This window comes from Malaya genurostris, chromosome 2, assembly GCF_030247185.1.
Source record: "Malaya genurostris strain Urasoe2022 chromosome 2, Malgen_1.1, whole genome shotgun sequence".
Lineage (NCBI taxonomy): Eukaryota > Metazoa > Arthropoda > Insecta > Diptera > Culicidae > Malaya > Malaya genurostris.
In genome coordinates, this window is record NC_080571.1 from 91671564 (window position 1) to 91690064 (window position 18501).

The 18501-nt window shown below is 36.8% G+C and overlaps 1 protein-coding gene across 3 annotated transcripts in view; it reads right to left on the reverse strand.

Annotated features, from left to right (window-relative positions):
- LOC131433090 (serine-rich adhesin for platelets) overlaps positions 1–18501 on the reverse strand; it is a 294767-nt gene that overhangs the window by 251017 nt on the left and 25249 nt on the right. Inside the window, exons 1-2 of one of the 3 annotated variants that reach the window (XM_058599876.1) lie at positions 16896–17165; positions 12071–13046 (exon numbers count right to left, since the gene is read on the reverse strand). In XM_058599876.1, the coding sequence (XP_058455859.1) occupies positions 12071–12551 (481 nt within the window). In that variant the 5' untranslated portion in view covers positions 12552–13046; positions 16896–17165. Of the gene's footprint in view, positions 1–12070; positions 13047–16616; positions 17166–18501 lie in introns of those variants that run through there. The other 2 variants (XM_058599875.1, XM_058599877.1) reach the window with 2 other exon arrangements.

Genomic DNA, 18501 nt, shown 5'->3' on the forward strand with positions numbered 1-18501 from the left:
AATTATTATAGTAGCATTACAGTTTGAAAATCGGTTAATTTCTATTTTATCTACAGAAACTGGAATGAACTAATGGTATTTTTGTGTTGCTTAAATCGTAAATTGTTTTTAAATATTCTTGCTCTATACCTATTTTCCGCTCAAGCACTGAGTAAGAGACTGTATTTATAATCGCTTGTCACCTTTTCTAATGGTGACAGTCGCTGGCTGGACATTAACATTAGCATTGGAGACCGCCCGTGTGTTGCTACTCCGTTATTGATCAGAACCAATTAAGCATGCAAAATGTTTTTCTGAAACAAGTTACTTGGGAATAGCACGTTGTTTCACTTTGTGTGAGCTGCATTGATCCCTGCTTGCTGATCGAAACCAACGCCGGCCACGTCCGAATGCAGAATCTACTTGGAAAGGAAGGATTGTTAGTTCAACGCATGTTGTAACCAGAAACCGAGGAATCCTCTGAATTGCCACATGCATCTCAGGAAGAGGTTATTTGTTAGAAAATTTTCGAATAATATAATCATGTGTTTATTGCTTTTGGTAGCCGGCTACCAAGAATACGTTGCAATTTTATCACGTTTTGTATTAATATTTGCTTCCTACTACAATACGAAATTTATTCCGGAACTCGAAAAACTCCGGACTGCCTTTTAATTCATACATTTAAATCATTGGTTTTGTTTTTTACCTTTTTTTTAATACAAAAAATAGGTATAGAATTCGCTCAAACTTTAGAAAAATTATCCGAGGTCCGGAGGGCCGAGTGTCATATACCAATCGATTCAGCTCGACGAACTGAGCAAATGTCCGTGTGTGTGTCGATTGTTTCTAAGTACCACTAAGACTGTGTACAACATCCTTTTTCATGACATTTTGCCTCGGATCGATTTTAGCACGGTTCGTTTTTGGCAACACAATTGTTCGAATATGGCATATGTAAATCAGATGATGGCCAAGATGGCAGCATCTTCATGTTGAAAACAATTGCATAATTATATTGATTTTAACTACTGACAGTAATGAATGCATAACACCCATATACCATTCGAATCAGTTCGTCGAGATCAGCAAATGCTTGTGTGGAAAATAATTTCACTCAATTTTCTCGGAGATGACTCAACCATTTTCTACAAACTCAGATTCATACGAGAAGTGCTTCCAAACAAAGTTCCTGAATTACGTCTGGTTCCGACTTTTTGTTCCTGAGCTACAGGATGATACGTCAAACGAAATTTAAATAGTGTAACTCATTTTTCTCATAGATGGCTGAATCGATCTAAGATTCAAATGAAATTTAAGAACCATCTAAGATTCAAATGAAAGGTCTTAAGATTCTATAAAACATCTTGCTTTTTAGTCAGTCTGCACTGATTTTTGAACATTTTGAATCAAATGTAAACTATACAACTCCTCAGGTGAATTTATCTGACTTCGGCTACACTGATTTTGAACTCCGGTTACAGTATCAAATCGTTTTCTCAAAAAATTGTATTTCAAAAACAAAAATTCGAATTAAAGGATTTATGGTCCCATGCAAAATTAATGAATTTTATCCGATTCTGGAATTACAGGGTGATGATGAGTTTTTAAAATTCAAGCCGATATAGAAGATGACAATGCTAAAAAGCTTCAAAGTTGGACAAAACTATTGCAATTTCGTCTTATTTATTTTTTGGCCATACGAATCGTTTTGGGTTATGCTGGTTGCTGAATACCGGCTCTGGAAGTACCGTAATTAACCGTAAATTCTAAACTGAAACTTTATTCGACATCTCATGGAATGTTCAATCGATTGTCACACGTTTAGATTCAAAGTTGATCCGAGTGATTAAAATCACAAATTACCGCTTAAAACGACGGTCATTAAAATATTGTCATGAGAACGAAAACATCGAAGAACATTTACGCAAAAAACTTATGCGGATTAATAAAAAAAGGTATCATATCACTGCTAGGTGGATTAAACACGTTTTTCAACAGACAGACATTATACTAGCAAGATATAACCCGATAATCATCAATCGAACAACAATGTCTTACGCGATACGAACTAATGTCGATATCTATTCCCTAACAAAAATAATAAAATACCAAAAGGATTCTCTTCGCAGTCTAAATTATATCTGCATACGTCCTAGTTAAGCACGATCGCAAGAAATATCTACACGGTTATGAACTTCACGCGCGTGTCTTAAACTTAGCGTTTAACTCGAAAAAAAATTATCCATTGATCAAACGTTCCCCTAATAAGTTTAGCCCGATTTTTAGTAAGGAGAAATATAATAAGACATTCCCAATACGAAAAAACTTAAAAATCTCTATCGAACAATATCACCAGTATCCTACTTCTCCTATCCCCATTGTTGTAAACAACACTAGATGACTCACCACTACTGAAAAAATAAAATAAAACAAACACTCGCGGATGGGATTGCTGCAAACCAATTTTAGATTTTCAGCTTGATTCACACGAATTGACTTGTAAATTTTTTCACATTCTATACAAATCTTATAACACCGACAATGATATGTAGGTGGCGCTTCGATCGGTTGACATAGTTCAATTTCGGGTGGTAAATTCGCAGTATACATTTTCGATCAATTACCTTACTATAAGTTGCTTGATACACATTGAAATTAGACTTTTTTGAGAGCATCACTTAGGTACCGCATCGTACTCCCAGTAATGCCAACTCTCTCTCTCAATAATAATTGCTTTTGAATATTGTCCATTAAGTGTTGCTTGATATTTTCACACTCCATTGAGCTTGCATAGGTGAAGAAAAATTGTGTTAGGTTTTCCTTCTTTCGCAAGCAAACTCTTGGCATTACATTCCTTTTGTGGAATTTGGCCTTTCTATTTCAACAGACTTCACATCCGATTCTTAGCGTACAGAATCATTGCATGGCTAGTACTACGATCCTACTGACACTATGAATCCTTCCAGGTCGGGGCTCGAACATATGACAATTGGCTTGTAAGACCAGCGCCGTATGCATTAAACCGCCAATTCAGGCACACCCAGAATTTTGAGCCCAATCGAATAGTTCCTTTGCGTTTTTAATGGGATGTTCACGTTCCTTAGCAAGACTTGCAATTGTAGCCATGTGTTTTATGGTTCTTCGAATGCCATCACATGATCCCAGAGAGAGCAGTTTGTTTGTTCAATTCAGAGCGACATGAACCGCAAATTTTAATTTTTTTGTTAAGCAGTTTTTTTCAATAAACTCTAGTTCAATTAATTTGGCAATATTACTTTCCGTGAGATTTCGGCAATTTTTCGAAAACATTTTAGAAAACACGCTTACGCAATCCCTGTAGAAGAAGTTATTTATGTTGTACTTTATTCTTCAATTCTGAGATATTTCTTGCTATCACTTGATTACCAGCTACTAGTCGCTTGTTTCTCACTAGCTTGTTTTATATACAAACAAGGATACTTGTAACAAAGTACTTTTTTTGTAAGATCAGGAAAAATATATCAACAGGTTTACCCTAAGAAACTAACAGTTATGTTTATATCTGAAAACTTGGAAACATATTTTCTGATTCTGTACGGAGTATATATTACCTTTCTCATATATTTAATATATTTTTATATTAGAAAAAAATAACATATAATTAACAGTTTATTTTCTGTTTCAAGAAAATTTGCTTCTATGTTAACAAGATTCAAAGATCATCCAAAATCGTTACAAAAATAAAAAATTCCCGATATTTTGTTCAGTATCGGAACGGTAGCATATAGCAAAATATTGATGATAATTTTTTTATTGGAAATTTAGCGTACTTTCATAAAATTTTGTTGAAAAATAAAAAAAATCCCGATTTTAAAAAATTTACATTATTTCGAAAATATGAAAAATGTTATTTACGTATTCAAAAAATTTTACAGCACTTTATTTTGAACTTCAGCTACAATATATCAAAAAATAAAAAAGAATCAAAAATCGTCTTTTGAGATATTTGAATTTAGTTGAAATTTTTCAAATGATTAATAAATTTAAAAAAAACTCGTTTTAATCTACCTAGTGGTGCAATGATGCCTTTCTCATATTACTCATACCATCATAAATATTACTATGGTGTCCTAAAAACAACTGATCATTGAATAAAAACAAGAAAGTTTGTTCGAATGTAATCTAGAAAAATCTACGAATTAAAACACTCTATATTTCCAGAACTGGAACTATTTTCCACAAAGAATTCAGGGATTCTGTATGAAACCGTAAGTCTTTTCCTTTGAATATTGAAGTAAGGAAGATCCTTTTTGCGGTTTTGACCACTATTTTCAATACTTCCGAAACCTAATTTCGAGGACCGGCATAGCTGAAGTTGGTTCAACAGTTGAAGCAACAAATATGACCTCCAAATTGGATTTTTTTCATGTTTTTGGCTTCACCGCTAAAAATGATGCTAAAATGAAGTTAGTAAGCAATCTGCTTAGGTGTTGGTTTTCGTTTTCTTTATAGCGTGTACGAAACTAAACAAAGCCCACTGTGTGCATTGTTTGTAGAAGCGAGTTGCGTTTTCTTCTTCGTGCCAGCTCGTACCGGTACGTACTGGTTTTGTATCGTCATTTATATATCGTTTTGAAAGCATTGACACCAGTGTTGGTGATTGCCGAAAATTTGACAGAAGCTGCTCGATATTTATCTATATTGTATACAAAATTTTCAATCCGGTAGAAGATGCTAAAAGAACTCGAGTCTCTCAATGCATTAGCCGCGAGAGAATTTTTCTACATTTCTTCGCTCCACGTTATACTCTTAGTATTTCACGGCCCTTAAAAAATTACAGTCTGATAATGATTGGTGCTGTGTGGAATCCACCAAGAGAGAATCGCAAGTTGACAATTATCGCAGAAAATCGAATCGATGATTCGACTTGATGATTCTCATACTAGGTTGCAATATTTCAAAACCCTTGTGTGGAGCATTCACATACATTTTCATAGGCACAACTTATACAAAGGTTATATGCACATAGTTAGAATAAGCGGCAATAGTAAAAAGATTCTAGTCTCTCTTTGATGGCACTGATTGAAACGTGTGAAGAGTTGGTAGGGTCTATGATACGATAAAAGCCATCCTTGATTGACACGTATCACCCTGTAATGGAGAAACCGGAAGTCAGATCCAGATGAATGTTTTTTAAGACAATACGAGCTTTAATTTAAATCAAAATTTGTGAAAATCGATTCAAGCATCGCTAAGTAATTGAAGTGAGTTCTACTTTTTTTAATTTTCTTCACTACCTTCGGTGCTTCCGGAAAAGGAAATGGCAAATTATTAATACACCCAAACCTCCGTTTACGAACACTTTTTTTACGTTACCTCTTTTTACGTAATTCTTTTTACGAACTAAATCCCAAATAACGTAATCTTTTTTTACGGACCAAATCCCAAATAACGTAAACTTTTTTTACGAACCAACTTCGTAAAAAGAGGTTTTTGCATCCAATGAAAACAATTTCCGGCTCCATGCAAATTACTACAATATGGGTATTTTCGCAACGGGATTGATGAGTAGATGACAGAAAACGATGTTTGAAGTGGTTCGGAAATCCAAGATGGCGACTTTCGGTTTGTCGATATTCCTTAAAAACCCTTACAATGGGGGTATTTTCGGAACGGGATTGATGAGTGGATAACGGAAAACGATGTTTAAAGTGGTTCGGAAATCCAAGATGGCATCCTCCGGTTCTTTGATATTGCTTAAAAACATTTACAATATGGGTATTTTCGGGACGGGTTTGATGAGTATATAACGGGAAATTATGTTTGAAAGCGCTTCAAAAATCAAAATAGTGAGTTCAGTTGTATCTGTACTCTTTGACGATCATTACGATATGATTATACATCGTTTAAAAAAAATATGCTTCTGACAAAGGTGTTTCCTGCTAATCATTATTGTTTGTATATTGCACTATATTTTCGAAATGACCATAACAAGTAGACGTCTGAGCAGCTGTAATAATTTTATATTGTTATAGTTATATTGCATGCTTTCAATATTTTATTGAACAACTGGAAAACTCAATCTAACATTTGGAAGCAACCAGAAACATTAAAATTTGGTTTAAAATCAATGACCGTGTTCTCCATTTTTTTATTTTCAGTGTTACACTTATAATTTCAGTTGTTTTAGTGTACGTGATAAAGTCGAAAAAAGTACTGTTACTCTCATCACGACACATTTGTTTTTATTTTAACTTGCCAAAATCTCATGTCAACTGGCCTTCGGAATATGATTTAACATTTTGTAATCCATTGAGAATAAGGGATATTATTTGGCTCAAGTGGTAAGAGTCAGTTAGAAAACCACATGACACTGAATTTCTAACAATTATGAGCAATTCCAGAAATAAATAGCAGATAAACTGGCAGGATCGACTTTCTCCGAATCGGATGAAACAATGTACACCTCTTCAGTATGGCAATCTCTTCTTCCTGATAAAGGAACCTTTTCGAATCAATATTAATTTTTAGAATGTCGAAATTTAAAACCGTAACTACCCACTTCAAACATCGTTTTCCGTCATCTACTCATCAATCCTTTTCCGAAAATACCCACATTGTAAAGGTTTTTAGGAATATCGACAAACCGGAAGTCGCCATCTTGGATTTCCGAACTACTTCAAACATCGTTTTCCGTCAACTACTCATCAATTCCGGTTCGAAAATACCCACATTGTAAAGGTTTTTATGGAATATCGACAAACCGGAAGTCGCTATCTTGGATTTCCGAACTACTTCGAACATCGTTTTCTGTCAACTACTCATCAATTCCGGTTCGAAAATACCCACATTGTAAAGGTTTTTAGTAATATTAATAAACCGGAAGTTGCCATCTTGGATTTTGAACCGACCCCAAACATCATTTTCTTGCACCCACTTACCACATCCGTTTCGAAAATGGCAATGTGATGGGGGGCTTCCACTTTCATTACACAAAACTTTTTTTACGATGTAAATTCCAAATAACGTAAATTTTTTTACGAACCAAATCCCAAATAACGTTTACTTTTTCTACGAACTACCTCGTTAAGTTCGTAAATGGAGGTTTCGGTGTACAAGTTTATGTCCGCACAAATTAATAAGTTACATTTGTTACAGTTTCATTTTTACATTACTGAATTTACAGTCAGTTTCATGTGATTTGTACTTGTGTTTGCCAAAAAAAACACATGAAATTGAAAATTTTCCATATATCGTACTCCAGTTCCGAAATCGAAAGTCAGATCCGAATAATCTCTGAAGAAGATAAGTGCATGTTTTTTTCATAGTTTTGGTGCATATCACCCTGTATCTCCGGGACCGGAAGTCGGATCGGGATGAAATTCAATAGCAGGCTATGGGACCATAAGATAGACATTTGCTCAATTCGTCGAACTGAGCCGAATGGTATATGACATTCCGCCCATCGAGCCTCGGTTAAAAAGTCAGTATTCTATTATATATGAGAAAGGCAAACATTTTCAAAAAAACTAAATTTTCTTACACAGTCTTATAATTAACTAAAACATTGCAAAAGTTACTCTTACTCCCTTCTCAAAAGAGAAGCTATAGTTAAAATGGCTAACCGGTGATGCAAATTGTATCGTTTGGCCATAAATAACGCTGTTGATGCACAATTGCATGTCAGAAGACAAGTTAAGTGAGCTTCACTGTACATGAAGTAGAAATCGATCAACTTTATTATTCGATCAGTTTTATTAGTAGTTGAGAGAGTTTGCGATTACATTCGTCTGCGTTATAGGCTTTCCGGCATATTCCACGTAATATGCTTTCCGGTAGAGACAAACTTTGTTCATATAATAATGTACGCAAACTATATAAGGGCAGTGCAGATCAGATCAGGCACGATACCTATTACGGTATTACGATACCTATTACGGTATTACGGTACTGTGGTATTACGGTACTACAGTACTACGGTACTTCGATAGCATATCAAGTTTTTATATTCGTCGTGATTGTCGTAGTCATAGTAATTGTTTGTCATAGTCATTATAATATACTAGTCAGTTAATCAAGAATAAACGCGTACCAGTTTATTACATCACATCCGAAGTGTTCCGCGGTGTCCCCACCCGTGCGAAAGCCGTACCATGGCTTAATGTATTCGAAGTGTCCGCAGTGTCCCAATCTGCACGAAAGCCGTCCCAGGCTTAAGTTGGAAGCCGTCCCAGACTTCATATTTCCGTACAATCTAAACACAACGTAGGGTTCAGATGAGCCTCATCATAATCGTGTGGTGAGCGCCATCATAAATTTGGTGCCGTGACCAGGATTCTCCTTGGGAGACGAACGTAGAGTTACCAGAATTCTCCTTGCGAGACGAACAATCAGTTACCAGTGTAATGTAATGTATCGGACGCGACGGTTGAAATGTGAAAATGCAGTTCAATTTTCCATACGGTTTTTCATTACCGTTCATAATAAGAAGAAATAAGTCCAATTCCTAAGAAGAAAACGATAATCTATGATCACCACGTGGAAGGGTACGATTGCCTGCCCGAAACCGCCATTGTTAAAGTTTCAGAACGACCTTCACTGTCATTTGCATTCTGTTCGCAATGAAATGGAAGTATTCGTAACAGCCGCAGCTGTCTTTGTTTCGATTATGCTCACTATTTGATGTGCGGCGAAACCCTGTCGATAAAAACGGTAACCAGAAAGTACTCAATTCAGTGTAAAGCTATTCCGCAAAACGAGAATGCTGTTCAGAAAATATGTGTGACATGTGCCCAAAATGCCGGTATGGCAACGTTCCCATTGTGTCTTGAAATTCATCATCGAATAATAAAATTGCATGCACTTGTGAAGTTAGATCCCCACATATTTCCGTTGAGTAATGCCACTCTAACTGTGATACCTATCGAATATCAAAATGTGCGCACCTTCACTCACCCATCATGAAATACGAGCAGAATGCATCTCCGCCGTCTATTGTCATACGTCATGACCTCACGTAAAGAGCAAAAGCAAACTGTCAAGCTGATAATTTTGCAAAATGTCGGTTGTTAAGTTCTACAGTATCGGATCGTTCGTGCTTTGTTTCGTTCAGGCCTGCTGAGGTGTTCCAATCATCTGGATGGTTTTATAATCCATTTTGCGAAATGTAAATGACTCAACAGCGGTGCGTGCCAGTAAGTCATTCGGGCTTGTTTCTACAACAAGCAGCGGCATTCATTCACTTCGGGTTGAATTCAGCACAATTCAATCAAGTTCTATATTGAACCATCAGCGTACTCATCCGATCAAGTACGAACTCCAAAGGCTCGCGTAGGAGATGCGTCGCCAGTCAACAAAGTTTATCATTGTGTTGAAGCATTCTTTATAATTCGGAGAAACAGTTTCCGGCGGTGTTCCTATCCGCTAACAAGCCGTCCCAGCTTTTAGTTCGCAAGCCGTCCCAGGCGTAGGTTAAAAGGACGTACCTCACTGTTAGCTAACAAGCCGTCCCAGGTTTTAATTCACCGTCATCGACGTTCCTCACTGTTAGTTTGCAAGCCGTTCCAGGGTTAAGGGTGAAAGCTGTCCCAGGCCTCAACCATTACCAGCAATTCATCTTCTTTCGTATCATCGGAACAAAAGTACACAAAAATTATCGTATGTTAGGAAACAGTTCAGCAAAAGTCGAAGCACTATTCTCGTCAGAGCATCAGCAATGTTTTATTGGAAATCCATAGTCAACTTTCCCGATCGTCAGCATCAACTTCATGTACCAAACAGTTTCGCCAGTTAGAGGATCATTACAGCTGCATATAATCACCATCACGTCAGAGAAGCAGTTTAACCTTAATCTTCGTCATCGATGTCTCCGATACACTCTCTCACCAGTATGCTGTACAATGCCAACAAAATCAGCGGTTGACAACCACATGCCAGAAGTGGTTTCGAGGTTCCAGCAACGAAGCAAGTAGGGATGGTTCAGTTTTTGATCGAGGTGATCAGAACTACCATCCCAGCACTATTCCAAGTTAAGTATACAATCTAAATTGAAAGCAGCAGAAACTGATCCGTCCTCCCATACAGGCAACGTTGTAATAGTCAACATCACCGCAGATCATAATTCATCACCACCAAGGGTGAAGCAGAACTACGGAGACGGTTAACAGAAGGAATTCAACTACCAGATTTTCATCAAAGAAAGTGGATCCATGTATCAGTTGTAGTCTACTAGATCATCAGCTCACTTGTCCTGCAGCAACATTCCGTTTCCATGCAACAACACGCTGTTCGACGAAGTTTATCCCAGTCAACAACATTGCTACGGTCTTAGCAATCATCGCGGCTCATCGCAGTGGTGGAACCAGCGGAGTCGCTCGGGTCTTGTCTTATCGACGCCGGCTGCATAGCAGTTGACGGAGTCGAATTCAAGTCTCCCGTCCTCGACGCCCATGGTTCGCCAAAGGATCATCGAGTACCAGCAAGCAGCATACTAAAATTATTGTGAATAGCAAATACAGAGAATTTGTGATAAATAGGCTAGTCAGGGAAATAGAACTCGTACAGTAATTTTGGATATGTAATAACAGTAGGCAGTTCAGAAATCGCATACAGTATTACACAGCAGTAATGAGTCTCAATTGTATCATGCTAAGATAGGTCAGGTCATTGACATCAGATAAAGTTTGTTGAAAGCGTAGTCTTTCAAGGCGGGCGGTATGTTGATGCACAATTGCATGTCAGAAGACAAGTTAAGTGAGCTTCACTGTACATGAAGTAGAAATCGATCAACTTTATTATTCGATCAGTTTTATTAGTAGTTGAGAGAGTTTGCGATTACATTCGTCTGCGTTATAGGCTTTCCGGCATATTCCACGTAATATGCTTTCCGGTAGAGACAAACTTTGTTCATATAATAATGTACGCAAACTATATAAGGGCAGTGCAGATCAGATCAGGCACGATACCTATTACGGTATTACGATACCTATTACGGTATTACGGTACTGTGGTATTACGGTACTACAGTACTACGGTACTTCGATAGCATATCAAGTTTTTATATTCGTCGTGATTGTCGTAGTCATAGTAATTGTTTGTCATAGTCATTATAATATACTAGTCAGTTAATCAAGAATAAACGCGTACCAGTTTATTACATCACATCCGAAGTGTTCCGCGGTGTCCCCACCCGTGCGAAAGCCGTACCATGGCTTAATGTATTCGAAGTGTCCGCAGTGTCCCAATCTGCACGAAAGCCGTCCCAGGCTTAAGTTGGAAGCCGTCCCAGACTTCATATTTCCGTACAATTTAAACACAACGTAGGGTTCAGATGAGCCTCATCATAATCGTGTGGTGAGCGCCATCAAACGCTTATGCAAAAATTAAATTTAAAATTAAATCTGTTATTTGCGGTAGAATTGTTCAATTTATTTTCACTTACTTTGGATTGTAAACTTTAGTGAATTGCGACGTAAAGTACATCTACCGGGACGTCAATTTACATGATTTTTTCGAAGTGTGTACATGAATGCTATGAAGTAGAGTGACTATAGTCAGAGTGACAACAGCTGTTCGTTTGGAATGATAGCTTCACTCTGGTTATAGGCACTCTACTATCAAGCATGTCGCAATCCAGGAAGGTTTCTTTCATCGAAAGAAAAGAATGGAGGATTTTTTCTTGGTATCTGGAATGGATGTGCGTGAGGAGATATTCGTGCTAATCTACGCAGATTAGCACGAATATCTCTTGATGATACCACACAAACACTCTGCTAAGTGCCACCTACTAACAACTATTCCAAATCCTTTGTAGTCGGTATTGTGTATTATGAGTACCAGTGTTTTTACAGATTTCGACAGGTACTTCTGACATGTGTGAAGAGGATCGATCGAGTGAAGTAAGAGCTGACTTGAGTAGTTGGCAACAACCGGTCATGAATAAATGCTATGGAGATCTAGGCTTTATAGACAAAGACCATCAAAGAACTTAGACTGATAAATATTTGTAATGCAAGGGTTCTAAGTCAAAATGATAACGTTTCAGAAACTCTAGATGCGGTACAACTGGATGGATTACAAAAGCAGTATAGATAGCACTTTTAAAACTTACTTCCAGTTCCGTAGTTGTTGTAGCTGCCGTAGGCGTTCGGCGCAACGCCGCTCAGACTTCCGAAACCGTTGAAGCTGTGGCCTACGGTGTGATGCTGACCAGTCTGATGTTGTGACTGCTGCGACTGGTAGTGATGGTGGTGATGATGGTGATGATGATGATAAGGCGCTGTTAGTTGTGATTGAACCGTGGAACCACTGGTTCCGCAAGCACTTGACGAATCACCGTCTATTACACTAACCGAACTATGATTTGCACTAGCACTAGCACTAGCATTAGCACTGCTGTTGTCACTGGTGTTACTCAGGTGGGACGACGACAGGGCACTGTTGGTGGTATGCTCTGAGCTGCTACCGGGATCGGTGCCACTACCGATGGCGTGGGACGGAATCAAGTGCTGATTGTAGATACTGGTGTGATTGATTGCACTGGCACTACTGACGTTGTAGATTTGGTCACTTTCACGACGCATAGCGAGCATTTTTGGGGCCGTTGACGGAAGCGTGCTCGGAACAGAAGGAAACAAAACAAAAAATCAAAAACCAACGGCAGACAATCGACATGATCTCCATATCACACTGCTTGCTGTAGTTTTCGGTTGAGGTTGGAAAATTATTCTTTTTCTTCCGCGAACAGGATCGGTACGTAAAAATCACTACACTATACTACCGTAAGAATAATTGCACCTGTTTGGTTTTATCAGACACTTCACGGTGATCACATTAAGAACACGTATGACGACAGTTACGATTCACTCACATACAAACGTTGAAGAATCATTCGATTAATTAGACACTATTTTGATTCTAAACTAGTGTTGCTATGACAATTTCCAAAGTATACTAGTTTCTGCTTACCACTTCGAGTGTTTGTTGGAAAAAATGGCCAGTTGTTAGAACTATTTCTTCGATTAGTCGATAAGTCGTATTCTTCATAGTTTTCGATGATGGTAGTATAATTATTCTAACAAAAAACACTGAAAATGAAGAAAACAGAAAGAAAACATGTAAGATATGGGACGAATTTAAAATATCAATATTTTTACGTTTCGGGTGGTATGAAATTCTGAAATCGTTCCGGGAATAATGTAAATCAAAATATAATTGATAGAATACACTTTCCATGACTTTCTCAAACAAGTGGAAATCGCATAACGTTTTATGAATTGTATCTCTCTAAACACTTTTATGTCTACGCATATGATTTTATCACACAAATGTCACAGAATCGCATTACAATTTACACATGCTTGCTTTAAATACAATTGAACCCGTATTTGTTTCATAAATGAAGAACTGTGCGTAATGTCTACCGCTATCCTAAGTTGCTTTGTACAGTATGTGGATCACCTAACTCCACAAAAAAAATTTTTTTTGTCTTTATTTAAATTATTTATTTATATTTTTCAAACCCGGTTTCAGTTTTTTCATGGTTGTTCGTCGGGGGGCCTAGAGCAGTGATGGCATTTCACCGGAGTGGTACACGCTGGTGTAAGATTCTTGTCTACACAGGGGATGCAAGAAGCGAACATCACACAAAAATGAAAGCGCCCTTCTTCTCAGTGTCGAATAGACAGAATTTGAGTGTGTGCTTGTGGTTAAAGCAGCTGGCGCGAGTGAAACACATCCTCTTCGCATGAATTGCTCTCACGCGCTCTCGTCTAAACACACCCGAGTGACCACTTGAAAAGAACATATCTCGCCTGCAGACGATCGCAGACGAGTAATTCAACCATGGTATCGAAGCTCTTTTGAAGTTGTTTAATATGTAAGTAGTCTTATCTGCACCTTTCTGTGAATTTTGATGCTAGAAATGCTTAGCAGATCATCAGACTTGACCTTCTCTGCTTTGGATGAAACTTTGCACATGGCTTCAGTATGGCAAACCATAATTTTTGAGCCGATTGAGAGTTCAATCCGACTCACGACTGATTTTTAAAAAGGGCGTATGTATTTTTGCATTTCACAAAAATTGCGATTTTTAAATCGTTGTAACTCGGGAACCGTTAATTGTACAAAAATGGTGTTCAGGAAGAAGTTGTAGGGAATCGATTGGGCACTCTAAAAAAATATATATATTGAAAATACTGATTTTTTTTCTCAATAATTACAGAATAATCCGAAAAAGTTAAATAATAAAAAAGCATGGTTTTAATTTTTTTTGATAATTTTTATTTTAAAGCTGTTATTAAAACCTACAGATTGATGGCTATCCCATCCGTGCCTTTTGAAAAATGAAGAAGTTACAGCTAAAACAGTTTACGGGTCTCGTTGTAATTCGGAAATCGTTCATCGTACAAAAATGGCGTCCAGGAAGAAGTTGTAGGGAATCAATAGGGCACTCTAAAAAAAATATACACTGAAAAAAAATATACACTGAAGAAATTTTGATTTTTTTTCTCAATAATTTCAAAATGAACCAAAAAAATTAAATTAAAAAAAAATCAGGGTTTCGATTAAAACCTACAACTTGATGGCTATCCCATCCGTGCCTTTTGAGAAATGAAGAAGTTACAGCTAAAACAATTTACAGATGCAATCGAAATTTCAAGTTCTCGTTAAAAGATAATCATTTAAACAGTAGAATATTATTCTACAGGTTGAATGCAATAAATTTGTTCATGATATCCTTTCTTCTAAAAGTAGCTGTTCTTGAGATACTTGGATATTTAATTATAACATCTTTTTTATATTTCCATGAATTGTTTATTTGCTTGCTATATCTACAATTATTACATGTACATGAATAATTCTTAATTATATTGAAGGTTTTATTTATGTCTGACGAAGCTGCCTCGCAGTACAAAAACAGAAAAAATTTTGCAAGTCTCTGTAAATTTAAATCAATGTATAACATTGATGCTGAGTGGCATTTTTTGCATCTTCTCATGGTGAAGGACCATGTGATGCACTCGGGGGTAATTTAAAGCAAATGGCACGACGTGAAAGCTTGGCTACACTACATGAACACTCAAACACAACTGCAAAACAATTATATGAATGGGCAGAGCAGAGAAGTCGAGATGTATTCACGACCATGTCTTTTTGTTACGTGTCACAAGAAGAATATGAACGGGGTGTGACCGAGTGGAGTAGTGTTTATAAGGATACCAAAATGATTTCAGGCATACAGAAATACCATTCTGCAATATACAATTTTCAAAAACGTAAAACCTTAAATATAATTAAGAATTATTCATGCACATGTAATAATTGTGGATATAGCAAGCGAATAAACAATTCATGGAAATATAAAAAATGATGTTATAATTAAATATCCAAGTCTCTCAAGAACAGTTATTTTTAGAAGAAAGAATATCATGGATAAATTTATTACCTTTAACCTGTAGAATAATATTCTACTGTTTAAATTATTATCTTTCAACGAGAACTTGAAATTTCGAGTATATCTGTAAATTGTTTTAGCTGTAACTTCTTCATTTTTCAAAAGGCACGGATGGGATAGCCATCAATTTGTAGGTTTTAATAACAGCTTTAAAATAAAAATTATCAAAATAAAATTAAAACCATGCTTTTTTTTATTTAACTTTTTCGGATTATTTTGTAATTATTGAGAAAAAAATGAAACATTTTTTTCAGTGTATATATTTTTTAGAGTGCCCGATCGATTCCCTACAACTTCTTCCTGAACGCCATTTTTGTACAATTAACGGTTTCCGAGTTAATTGTTATTAACTCGATTTGAAAAAGGCAATTTTGGTGAAATGCAAAATTAAACATACGCCCTTTTTAAAAATCAGTCGTGAGTTGGATTGACCTCTCAATCGGTTCAAAACTTATGGTTTGCCATACTGAAGCCATGTGCAAAGTTTCATTCAAATCGGAGAAGGTCGATTATGATTTTGTCACTTTTTTGTCTACTCATTCCTGGAATTGCTCTTGACTCTGCTCATCCGCAGTATCATTACTCAATCGTATCAACGAGATTTTAAATATAAATACCGGATTTGCCATCATTTGAAGCAGGGCAAAAACTCAAATTGAGTTTTCATTCTTTATTTTCAAATCTGTTTTGGAGAATATTGAACGTGGGCGCATTCAATTATTTATTCACATCACCATCAATTTTCATGTTGGGAAAATTTTATTTTTGGCATATCTCTAGAAACACTAGCTGTTTCGAAGTAATCGGAAAGGCAACATGTTTTCTACTGTTTCTGTAGGTTTCCTGGGTTGAGTGTAGCACATTTACCTTATTGCGATAAAAATATGTTGTGCCTAGATACACAACCCGTATTTTAATCACTGAAAAAAATAAGGTTGCAATTGATCAACTACCATAAAGTTCATATCAAATTAAACAAAAAAAAACAATAATACGAAAAACTGTTTCGATCAGGAACGCCATAATTTAAGGGAGGCTTCTACTCAAAGGCAACAGTTGTGCTCTTTGTACACTTGAAATTATTGAAAAAAAATCTTCTAAAAAATACCCACTAATCATCACGCTTAAAATACATAAATTATCTTCATTTGTTCAGAAAAGTCACGAAAGCACAATTATCATATTAATCTAAAACTCATACCAAAGTTCCGACGGTTTCTTCCACCGGCAGCGTCCCGCTAAAGTCACCACCAACACCCTCACAGTAGTACACACAAATAGTACGCAATCCGGAGAAATGTCTCTCACACAGAAAATCGCTTGTGTCACCAGGTTATTTTTACCACTGACATAAACTGAGATTATTAGTAAACTACTGCTTTGCCACTAGCACAGAATGGAAGAAAAAAATAAAACTTCTGCATCCAAAGCGTCAATTCGGATGAATGATGTGCAGTGCTAATAAAAATAAAATAACTACCGGAAGCTGCTTCAAAATTCCGGCCGTTGTCGAATTCGTTGGTCGTTTCGATCACCACACACACAGGAAATTACCGTTTCGATGATGGTTGTCGCTTCTATTTTCTACAGTTTGTTATTCGAAAGATTTTTTTGTTTTTAGCGTTCGTTTGCAGCCTTATCGAAATTCGCTTGTCGAGTTTTCCTTTGCGGGAACTTAAGTAACAGATTGAACCGTGAGGCGGCGGAAATTAGGTCTAAAACGATCTCGAGAGAAACACAAAATCGTTTGGATCGCGATGTCGAACTGAACTTTTCCTGGCAATTACGAGAAAGACGATCCACAAACATAGTGCGAAAATCGGGAGAGATCCACTGGCAAGAGCAGAAAATTTGCCAAAATTCACTAACAAATACTAACTAGGGGAAACACTCTCACCAACCTGCTGGTGGCGGCCGCTGCGACAACAACCACACACTGTTGGCCGTTACCGCTTTTCCGGAAAAAGGTGCTGCACTGCGATCGTAGACTCACGATTCAAGTTCACCGCTGGGGTGATCGCTCACACTAGAATAGGCGTTTATTCGTGGCCCCACGAGGAATCGCAGTCGAATTTACAGCTGACCGAAAAATTGGCAACCTTAACGGCCTACTCGGAATAAGATAGTTCACTGCACGACTGATCGGCCGGTTCATTCTCATATTTGATTCACGCTCATCGGCTTACGCTGGCAAGCTTAACCTTCGTCACCGTAACGTACACATTGTTTAATAATTTTGAGAAAATACACACCAGTGAGTGAGTAGGTGAGTGAATGAAAGGAAAAAAAAACGAAAATACTAGCGAGCACATCTTTTATAAATTTTCTCACACGAAAATAAAAAAATGTATCGCAAACGCACACACCGGCAACTTCCGAGGAACGATCAGATTCGCAGATCACCTTCGATTGCAGCCAGCTGGATTGTGCCCGAGAAATCATTGGAGTGTGCCATTAGAAACTTGCTTTTTGCGTCAGATGCGATTTGAACGATTTGGAATGCATTATATTCAATTTAAAATCGTTCCAAAATTTCTTTTGAATTCGATTTTGAGCCGAGTATGACAGATTGACGTTTTAAAATATGAGAGATGCTTGAAAAGTTTTGAGGTACTCAATTAGAAACAACACTGTTATCAGAAATGTCTTTAATGTTTTTCATGAAATTCAATAAAATTTTGCATGCGACCGAATCAATTTCAACGGCACTTTTCCAATTGCAAAGGAGGTATCCTGAAAACGTGTGTTTTGGACTTGTTTAGAGATGTGGGTAAGATTTGGTAAAATCGTCCAAAATATTTGTATTTTTTTTCAAGTGTTGATAATTTGTTTATATTTAATCATTAAAATGACTTTCTGAAAAACGAAAAGCTAAAAAATATTTTTTTTATGAAATTTATAGTAAAATGAATTTTTTTTCTAATTATTTGTAAAGTGATGCCACACTCTAACAAATAAACATATTTGAATAAAACTTTCACAGATCGTAGATATTACAATAAACTTTTTGGAATTTTCCAATGCAGGTATTCAGTGGTTCTTAGCATGCGAAAGTGAAAAGCAATGGAAGTAACAACATATTTTGT